The following is an 11,070-nucleotide window of genomic DNA, read 5'->3' as shown; positions in this document are numbered from 1 at the left end:
AAGCAGACAGAGCCAGGCGCCTAAAGCACCTGGCTGGTGGGGAAATCCTCCTCGCGTGGTGCATTGAGGGATTTTTGGAGGCCGGACAGCATTTCCCTGGCCTCCAGAACGCCATACTGCTCACTGCAGCAGTTATCAAGTGTGTCGCCAAGTGGCGTGGTATGAGGATCATCACAGCCATGCGGGGGAAAGTAGGTATATTCCTGCCTCCCCCCCAGGCCTCCCTAACCACAGGAATTTGAGTCATGTGAACGACCTTTACATCTAACAATTCTGATGCTCTTGTTAAACATTAACCTGTTAAATTAACCACCCAGAGATGAAAGTTTGGGCAGTATAGAAGTTTAATACATACATACATACATACATACATAAAATTATTTTACTTCTCTCTCTGACTCCTGTTTCTTCTCCTCAGCTCTGCTGACTATATGCAAAGTCACCAAGGGGGGTGGATTGCTAGAGAGCTCTGGGGAATATGCTACCAAGGATTGCTCCCTCCACAAGGAAAGAAACCCTCAAATAAATCTTGTTATGAATCTGTTTACTCATATAGTACATTTTGCCAATGGCACAAAAACCAATCTTTAATCCCAGCAGATGTGAAGAATTTGGGCCTCTTAAGATGCCACTGGGGTGATATCCTTAGGAGACAGTAGAACATTATCTATCTATCTATCTGACACATTTTTATACCGCCCAAAATGCAAGTCTCTGGGTGGTTTACAACAAAACAATAAAAACAACTGATAAAAAGATTAAAACATTTCAACAATTAAAATTTAGAATGTTAAAACTATTCAAAATGCAATTAAAACAATATCTAATTAAAAGCCTGGGTGAACAAATGTGTCTTGACTGCCTTTTTAAAAGTTGTAAGAGATGGGGAGGCTCTTATTTCAGCAGGAAGTTTGTTCCAAAGTCTCGGGGCAGCAATGGAGAAGGCCCGTCCCCAAGTAGCCACCAGATGAGCTGGTGGCAACTGCAGACGAACCTCTCCAGATGATCTCAATGGGTGGTGTGGTTCATAGCAAAGAAGACGTTATCTTAAATACCCAGGGCCCAAGCTGTTTAGGGCTTTATAGGTTATAACCAAAACCTTGTACTTTGCCCGGAAACTTATCAGCAACCAGTGTAGATCTTTTAAGATAGGAGTGATATGGTCTCTCCGAGATGACCCAGAGACCAACCTGGCTGCCGCATTCTGAACTAACTGCAGTTTCCAGACTACATACGAAGGCAGCCCCACATAGAGCGAATTGCAGTAGTCAAGTTTGGATTTGACCAGCGATGTACTACTGTTCTGAGGACATTTATCTCAAGAAATGGATGCAGCTGGAATATCAGCCAAAGCTGATAAAAGGCACCTCTGGCCACCGAGGGAGAGTTTTGTGTCCAGAAGCACCCCCAGACTACAAACCTGTTCCTTCTGGGGAAGTGTGGCCCCATCCAGAATTGGCATATCAAAATCATCCCCGAATTCCGACCCCGCACAATAACTACCTCTGTACTATCTGGATTCAGTCTCAGCTTGTTATTTCTCATCCAGACCATCACTGCCTCCAGGCAGGCATTTAGGGAGGTTGTGCCTTCTCATGATGATATTGATAACACCCTGCACCAAATCTCCTGATGATCTCTCCCAGCGGTTTCATGTAGATGTTAAACAACATCGGATACAATACAGAACCGTGAGGGACACAATACTGAAGTTCAGTTTTTTAAGAAGAACAGTCCCCGAGGGTCACCATTTGGAATCTGCCCAAGAGGTAAGAGTGGAACCACTGCAAAGCAGTGCCTCCCACCCCCAACCCCCTTAGATGCTCCAGGAAGGGTACTATGGTCGATAGTATCGAAAGCTGCCGAGAGGTCCAAAGGGACCTACAGAGTCACACTTCCTCTGCCAATTCCCAATTGGAGATCATCCACCAGGCTGACCAAGGCAGTCTCCACCTCATAGCCCACCTGAAAGCTGGTCTGAAACAGGTCTAGATAATCAGTTTCATCCAAGACTGTCTGGAGTTGGGAGTCTAAAAAAAACACACCACCATCTGAATACCCCACTGGCTTGTGGGTTGGGGGGTAGTTGGCAGCCAATGTGCCCTACCTTCCAACCAACTTTGGATCACCTTGGCACTACCCATGAGGAGTAATGGGGCCACTTTGAATATCCATTATTCCCTATGGCAGAAAAAATAAAACCACTCCAAATCCAAAAATTGCTTTAAAAATCTCCCCATTGCCCCTTTGGGGTTTGGGTGGTAGTTGCCACCCAATGATCACTACCACCCAATCCACTCTGATGCCACCTGGCCCTTTAAATGTTCCCCAAATTGATTCAACTTTTATTTGAATCAAATCAAATTCAAATAGAATCTCGGCTGATTCGAGGGGGCAAAGTTCGAGGTCAAATTGAATCTGGCTGATACAATTTGACCTCAAATTGAATAGCAAAAAATGATCAGTGCACATTTCTATTAAATATATCAGAAGCAGAAAACCTGCCATTGAGGTGGTTTGACCCTTTGATGATGAGGGTGTGAAAGGGATAATTAAGGAGGATAAGAAGATTCCAGAGAAACTGACGCTGAGATGACAGAACATATCTCCACTCCAAAACTGAGCTTTTCAGGTTTGGAGGCTGTAGAACTGGGCCAATTTGAAGTGAAAAGAGAGAATGTTCTAAACTGTCTTGAAAAACTGAAAATTTGCCAGGGCCACATGGCACCCACCGAAGAGTTCTGAAGGAACTCAAATGTGAAATTGCTGAGCTCCTAGCAAAAAGTATTCAACTTGTCCCTACAATCAGGCTCTGTTCCAGGGGCCTGGAAAGTAGCTCATGTAACTCTGATTTTCAAAAGGGGATCCAAGGGGATCCAGGGAACTACAGGCTGGTTAGCTTAACTTCTGCGCTGGGTGAATTGATGGAAAGCATACTTACGGACAAAATTGTTAAACATATAGAAGAACAGCCCTTGCTGAAAGAGAACCAGCATGGCTTCTGACATAGAGAACTTCTGACAAAGCTTTTTTACAAAGTTCCCCACCAAAGGCTTTGGAGTAAACTTAGCAGTCATGAAATAAGGGGGCAGGTTCATGTGTGGATTGGTAACTGGTTGAAGGACAGGAACAGAGGGTAGAAATGGACCATTTTCGCACTGGAGAGAAGTAAGAAGTGGGGTCCCTTGGGGATCTGTACTGGGACCAGCACTCTTTAACTTGTCCATAAATGATCTAGTAGTTGAGGTAACCAGTGAAGTGACCAAATTTGCAGATGACACTAAACTATTTAGTGTAGTGAAATCCAAAACAGATTGTTAGTAGCTCCAAAAGGATCTCTCAAAACTGGGTGAGTGAGCGACAAAATGGCAGATGTGGTTCACTGTAGGCAAGTGTAAAGTGATGCATATTGGGGCAAAAAAAACCCACAACTTCACGTATACACTGATGGGTTCTGAGCTGTCAGTGACTGACCAGGACAGGGATCTTGGGCTCTTACTAGACAGTTTGCTGAAAGTTTTGACTCAGTACGTGGCAGCTGCAAAAAAGGCAAATTCCATGCCAAGGATCATAAGGAAGGGCATTGGAAATAAAAATGCTAATATTATAATTCCCTTTGACAAATCTATGGTGCAGCTACATTTAGAGTACGGTGTACAGTTCTTGTCACCATATCTTAAGAAGGACATGGTAGATCTGGAAAAGGTCCAGAAGAGGGCTACCAAGATGATCAAGGGCCAGGGTCAGATTAAGCTAGTGCGGGGCCTGGAGCATATGTTATAAAGGGGCCCTAAATTTTTAAAAATGCACATAAATATTAAAACATAAATTATTTACTTGCATAGTAATGTAATTCAATTTTTTCATTTGCTAAATTTTGGAGTATGGGGGACCAAGCCACAAACTCACACTTACTACAACAACAGTGAACATTTATATACCATTTTTCAATCAAAATTCTCAAAGTGGTTTACATAGAAAAATAAAGAGTGGATAGATGATTCTCTTTTTCTAAAGGGTTCACACTCTAAAAAGAAAAATGTGGTAGGCACCAGCAACAGCCACTGGACAGATGCTGTGCTGGGCCTTCTCTTAAAAGGCACATTTAGCAGAAAAGGGATATTTTATCTAACATGGACCAAATAAAACTGGTAAAGTTTTAACTTTAATTCCCAGAGTTTTTTATTTAGGAATGAAAATAAACATGCCAAGGAAAAGTGGAGGGCAAGATTGGAAAAAGGCACAAACCATAGAGTCTGTTAGTTCTGTTATTATTTAAATCTACAATCTAGCATTTAGAAATAGTACTGCTGGAAACCTATGCACCTGAACCCTGGAAGCTAGCACCTTATCAAGCAAAACTAAAGCCATTACAGTCAGAAGTTTTTTATCCTGCATCAGATTTTTATCCTGCAATTAATACCCACATAGTTGAGAACCAGTGTGGAACTGTGTAGTGATGAGAGTGCTAAATTCTAGGACTGGGGGACTTGTGTAGAAAAGTAACCGTCAAGGTCTTGTGTGAGCTTTGCAAGACTCTCTGAGCATCCTCCCAGCTACAACTCACTTGGCCAGAACTAGCAATGCAACTGGATATTTAATGAAGGAAAGGTGTGGGGGAAGAAAGGTCCAAAAGGCATCACCAGCCTGCAGCTTTTGGTTTTAAAAGCAAAGGCTAAGGCTCCCTGGAGAAGATCTGGGCTCTCTGTGTGTATCTTTGTTCTGCTCTCCTACACTCCATCCCTGTTCCCCAATCCCCGGGCCTGAGATTAAAAAAAAAAAATACTTGCTCAAACCTTAGATTTTGTCCTAGCTTCTGCTTCAGATTGTCTGTCTGCCTGGTCGATCTCCAGCTTCACTGGAGCATTTTTCTCTCTGGCCTCTGGGATTTCTTGAAGTAAAAAAGTATTTTCCTATTCCCCCCACCCCACCTTGGAAATATTGAAGTCAGGGCTGGAGAAGGATCTCCTGCAAGCTTCATGGTCTCTTTCTCTCCCTGTCCCAGCTAGCCACGCCACGCCACCCTTGCAGCGATTACTGCCTGCCCCCTGCCACTCAGAAAGTGATGAAGATAAAGATCTGCTGAAAACTTTGCAAGTAATGGCCCATTACTTGTTGACAGGGGAGGGGTGCACTACAGCTGAGCTGAGCCTGCTAATCAGAGGCAAGTGAAGTGAGAGCAGGTGATCACTGCAGCCATTGCGGAGGAAGGAGTCAACAGAGCCCATTTCTCAGCACACTCTTCCCACGCACCAAGTAGAGAGAGCAGAAGGGGCAGTTGGAAGCCGGACATGCGGGGCCCTCAAAAACGTGGGGCCCGTAGCAAATGCTGCATTTGCTACTATGTTAATCCACCATAGTCAGAGGCCTGGAGCAGCTTTCTTATGAGGCTAGACTGTAGCACCTGGGGCTCTTTACTTTAGAAACAAGGCATCTAAGGGCAGACATGATAGAGGTGGACATATTATGCATGCTATGCAACTAGCCAAATCACATATCCCAGTCATTGCTAGACCTCTCTACTTCAAGCTGTGAATGAGGGGTCCAATGATTGGATGTTCCCCCCTAAAGCTCCTTGTACACAGAAAGCTAACATGTTAAAAACTCAACTAAGCTGTATTTCTCCAGATGCCCCAACTACAGAGATTAGGCTACTTGCAATGGGAGATGGGGCCTTTCCATGATGAGACTCCATCTACAAAACTCCCTCTCTAAAGAAACCTGTCTGCTGCTAACACTTTTGAGTGTTAAGCACCAGATTAAAGTAGTCCTATCCACCATGGTGAGATTTCATGCTGCCACCCAAAATATGTCCCAGAGGGACATGCAGCCCTCAGTTACATACTTGGGTGGTGCAGGTTATTTCCAAAGGAATCAGAGATGCGAAAAAAAATCACCCTCTCCACCCTTTACACTCTGCACTGCCCCCCAAAATAAATCCTCACAGTGTAGGTACATCTTCCCACACATGAATGCTTCCTTAGGATGATGTCCATTGATTTTTCCTTGATATTTTAAATATTTGCATTCCTTTATAGTTGATCCCTTTGGCTGTAAAATGTCTTTGGAATCTATTGGATTACAATGTGAGATGTCATTGCATAAAGTAAATAAATATATTGGCTGACATCCCATCTAACGCTGCACTAGTGCAAACATGTTGCACTAAATCACCTGTGTTCCAGACTTGTGCTACATCAATGTAATAGGGTGTGCACCTCATTCTATGAAACCTCTTCGTTAGTTCATGTATGTGTCGGGGAATGATGCAAAACCATTTGCTATCCTTGTGCAAGTGCAATGCTTGCACAAGCAGAAGGAGGCTGCACAGGATTGAACAACTTGGAATATCCACTTAGCTATGCGGCATTCTCGCATCTTTGCAATGTTGGTCTGGACATAAGCCATTGACTGCAAATATATCATATCATAGATTTTATTCATACTGTTCCATGTTCATGAAAACTGCATATTAAATAGCTTGACAGAAACCAAACTGTGCATGAAATGATTCTCTTTTTGGTAATAGTTTAAAACTCTCCCAAAGAAACCATTGACTGCACCAATTCCCCCCCGCCCCATAAAATGATGCTCTTTTGGTTTTACTGGTAAACAAATTCAAAGGGTTAGGATCTATTCAAATGCCTAGATCATTGTAAATATCTTTATGTGAGGTTCTATGTTTTTCTTCAAAACAACTGGTCGTCACTGTTTACAAGGTCATGGTGGTGAATGAGATAACATACACATCAGAATAACCTTTACATCTAACAATTCTGATGCTCCTGTAAAATTATTTTAACTCCTGACTCCTGTTTCTTTTCCTCAGCTCTGCTGACTATATGCAAAGTCACCAAGAGCTCTGGTGAATGTGGTCCCAAAGATTGCTGCCTCCAAAAGGGGAAAATAAACCCCACAAATAAATCTTGTTATGAATCTGTTTATTCATATAATACATTTTGCCAATGGCACAAAACCCAAACTTTAATCCCAGCAGAGCTGTAAATCTTGGGGCTGTTAAAAAGGCCATTGGGATGATATTCTTAGGAGGCCATAGTACTTTATAGATAAAAATCCACCAACACTTTCTAATCAGCACCAGGTGATGTTAGGTGAGTGAATTGCTGTTTCCTGTGCATCATTAGGTAAGTTTGTTCTGTGATAGAGGAAAATGATATCTTTTCATATCAAGATCTTATAATTCCATTATCTACACTATTTCTTACTTCACCAGGAATAAGAATTAACCTCTATTTCAGAACTCTGTCATGAGGTCTCTCTTCCTTGATAGGCATATACATCTCCATCTAAGATAGGCTCAAAGAAGCCCTTAGTTTTTACCTCTTCCTTCATGATCAAAGGCTGTTTATTTCAACACAAATCTTACTGGATTCAGACAGTGCACACATAAAAATCCACTCATTAAGGATATTTTATATACCATCTTATTTTGCTTCTCCTAGCTCTGAAATGTTTAAATTGTTTGGCATGAACAGAGAGAATAAAACTGAACATAGGAACATAGGAAGCTGCCATATACTGAGTCAGACCATAGGTCCACCTTGCTCAGTATTGTCTACACAGACTGGCAGTGGTTTCTCCAAGGTTGCAGGCAGGAATCTCTCTCAGCCCTATCTTGGAGATGCTGCCAGGCAGGGAACTTGGACTCTAGATGCTCTTCCCAGAGCGGCTCCATCCCATAAAGGGAATATCTTACATTGCTCACACTTCTAATCTCCCTTTCATATGCAACCAGGGTGCACTCTGCTTAGCTAAGGAGACAAGTCATACTTACTACCACAAGACCAGCTCTCTTCCTGACCAATCTACCAGCCTATGTTTAATAAGGTAAGATTATTGAAGCCATGGCACTTCATGGGTGTTTGATGTACATATTAAAGTCATGAGGATGGTGACATTGGTGCTTGTGGTTTTTTTTTCCAAACATGCTGAGAATCATCAGAGTGCATATATAAGAAACAACATACATGCATAACAAAATAGGATAAAAAATAAGATTGATACAATCTAATAATAAAGATGGCACCAAAACAGCTTCTATTTTAAAAAGTGGGTCCTGTTGGTTCTTGCCTCATTCCTTAAGACTGCAAGCAGAGCTGAGGTGTTTAAAAGGGGAGTAACTGTCTGTGTATTTCAGTGGTGTCCAACCTGAGGCTCTCCAGCTGTTGAACTACAACTCCCATCATCCCCAGGTGCAATAAATTGTGGCTGCGGGTGATGGTAATTGTAGTTGGACAACAGCTGATGAGCTTCAGTTTGCCTATCCCTGGATTATTCTGTTCCTCTCACTGTCTCTTCCATACTTCTTTATATTGTGTTTTTGTTTATGTTGTGCTGCATCCCTCTTCTAGCACACTAGGCTTGCAAATGAGATAGAACATGCTTATAACCAATGAATTGGAACGATATGTTTATGCAGCATATGTGCTCAGGATGTGGGGGAGTGGGAAGAACTGGAAATTTGTAAGAGCTAAGGCTGCTTTCTACATTGTGGTTCCTGGTATCTAAATTACATTCCATACTCGGAAAAGGCATGAGTCCTTTATTGTGTGGTTGGTGGTGCATTATCTTGAAATGCACATTGGGAAATCAGTATAAAAAGTGCCTTCCCAATACAGACACACTGAGACAACTGTTGACATCAATTGGAATTATTATTATGTTGACATAATAATGGAATTTGGGAATGGAAAGTGATGATCTGTTTCAGAAAATATAAAATGTACAAGCTTCGTCATATTACTTGCTGCTTTATGTTATTATTAGGTGTCTGTTTTATGAGTGGGAGCCCAAATGATGTTAATCATGCTGTTCGGGTTCCCCGCCCCCTTAGAATAATATAAATAGTAGTTGCAAGGGGCTGATTCGAGATTGATACTGTGGTTGGGGGCATGGGTTCAAAGTCCATCTGCCGCAAACATACAAGACAGTCCCATGTGTACATACTACCCTGAACAATTCATGACTTCTACAGGAAATATTTCTGGAGAATGGCAGTTATGTCAGTTATAAACAAAATCCTGACTCTTATCTTCCAAAGCAGTCGTCGTTCATTTGTTGGGATTCCTTTTGGCTTCCCAGTGCCTGAGGAATTATCCAAATGAGCATGTGAGTGTGGAAAAGATACGTTGTATTGCACCCTTAATGTTGCCCATCTCTGGAGCTACTACCATTGTGGGGTAGATCAGAATTAACTTCTATTATACTACATGAGGATAGCATCTCTTTCCACTGTTTTATTTTATGCATACGAGAAGTCCCCCAAATATAGCTCATTGATAGATGATGCTACTCTGATAAGCAAGAACTTTAATGCACATCTTCTATTTCCCTATCCCTAGCAATTGACTCCAAATAGATTCATGGAAATCAGAAATCACACAACAGTGACTAAATTCATCCTTCTGGGATTCACTACGAACCCCAAACTGCAACAGCTTCTGTTTGGGTTGTTTCTAATCATATACATTACTAGCCTAGCAGGGAACATCACACTGACTACACTAATCTGTTGCAGCTCTCGCCTCCACACACCCATGTATTTCTTCATCGGCAACCTGTCCTTCCTGGACCTCTGGTATTCCTCTGTCTATACGCCTAAGATCTTGATGAACAGTATCTCTGCAGACAAGAGTATTTCCTTTGGAGGTTGTGCTACCCAGTTCTTCTTCTCAGCTGGCCTTGCGTACAGTGAATGCTTTCTCCTGGCAGCTATGGCCTATGACCGCTATGTGGCCATCTCCAACCCACTACTTTATGCCACTGCCATGTCTGGAAAACTATGTACAGGGCTGGTGGCACTCTCATATCTCAGCGGATTCATCAATGCCACAATTATCACCAGTGAAACCTTCACATTGAGTTACTGTGATGGCAACATCATTGACGACTTCTTCTGTGACCTACCTCCATTGGTGAAGCTGGCCTGCGAGGTGCCTGAGAGCTACCAGTCTGTTTTGTATTTCATTCTGGCCTCTAATGTCATTACTCCTTCAGCAATGATCCTTGCCTCCTATGTCTTCATCTTGGCAGCCATCTTGAGGATCCACTCCACTGAAGGAAGGCTCAAAGCCTTCTCCACATGTGCTTCCCATCTGACAGCTGTGACCTTGTTCTATGGCTCCATCCTCTTTATCTACTCACGCCCCAGCTCTAGTTATGCCTTGGAAAGGGACAAAGTAGTGTCGGTTTTCTATACAGTAGTGATCCCTATGCTGAACCCCCTGATCTACAGCCTGAGGAACAAGGAGGTGAAGGATGCTCTGAAGAAGCTGACACTGAAATGGGATATAAATACATAATGGCAATATAAATAAATAGGAGTAGGAATACACATTTTTGCTTTTAGTTTTTATTTGTGATGACTTTTTGCCTTGCATATGCACATAGATGTCTCTTCAGAATTTTCATTGTATTGTGTATTCTTTGTGAGTCACTGCTTTAATAACTGACATTTCCATTTTCTGTAACATAGAGCCCATTCCTTCCAGATTATTTGTATCTAATCCATTTATTTACATAACACATTTCAAAAGCTGGTAGTAAGAAAACTATATAAATAGTCGTCGTCCTCATTGTAGTAGTACATGACACCCGAGAAGGAACTTTATCAGTGTGTCTCATCTCATTCAGTTTTGGGTGTGTGTGTGTGTGTGTGTGTGTGTGTGTGTGTGTGTGTGTGTGTTTTCATCCAGAAAAGGTTGTTCCATCAGCCTGCTTTCAGTATAAGAAGAGAGGAATAGGAATGATTTTGGCTACAGACCTGGCAAAATGTTTTCTGCAATAGTCAAGTTGGCTTCAATAGGGATTCAGTAGGGAGAGTGGTTTGCACACTTAGATATTACCTGAGTATCCTTCTTGATTCTTTCCTTTTTGAATCAGTTATTGTCATGGACAATAACCATGAAGACAGTTTCGCTGATAGAGGAGAAACCCTTTTAAAAGCCTTCGTTATAAAGTCCTCCAAATCTTCTGTGGATAGCAATGCAACATATTGTTCTGCATACTTATGGTTTTCTCATGGAGCACAAACAGAGCCAGGTAGAGAGG

At 42.2% G+C, this 11,070-nt stretch overlaps 1 protein-coding gene across 1 annotated transcript; it reads left to right on the top strand.

Moving 5' to 3' along the window:
* Positions 1-9,383: 9,383 nt before the first annotated feature.
* LOC128326303 (olfactory receptor 1013-like) lies at positions 9,384-10,322 on the top strand. Its single transcript, XM_053252939.1, has one exon. The coding sequence runs from the start codon at positions 9,384-9,386 to the stop codon at positions 10,320-10,322; it is 939 nt and encodes a 312-aa protein (XP_053108914.1).
* Positions 10,323-11,070: the final 748 nt, after the last annotated feature.

This window comes from Hemicordylus capensis, chromosome 1 (assembly GCF_027244095.1).
Source record: "Hemicordylus capensis ecotype Gifberg chromosome 1, rHemCap1.1.pri, whole genome shotgun sequence".
Classification (NCBI taxonomy): domain Eukaryota; kingdom Metazoa; phylum Chordata; class Lepidosauria; order Squamata; family Cordylidae; genus Hemicordylus; species Hemicordylus capensis.
The sequence above is the reverse complement of the archived record's forward strand: the minus strand, read 5'-3'. Positions and strand labels throughout refer to the sequence as shown.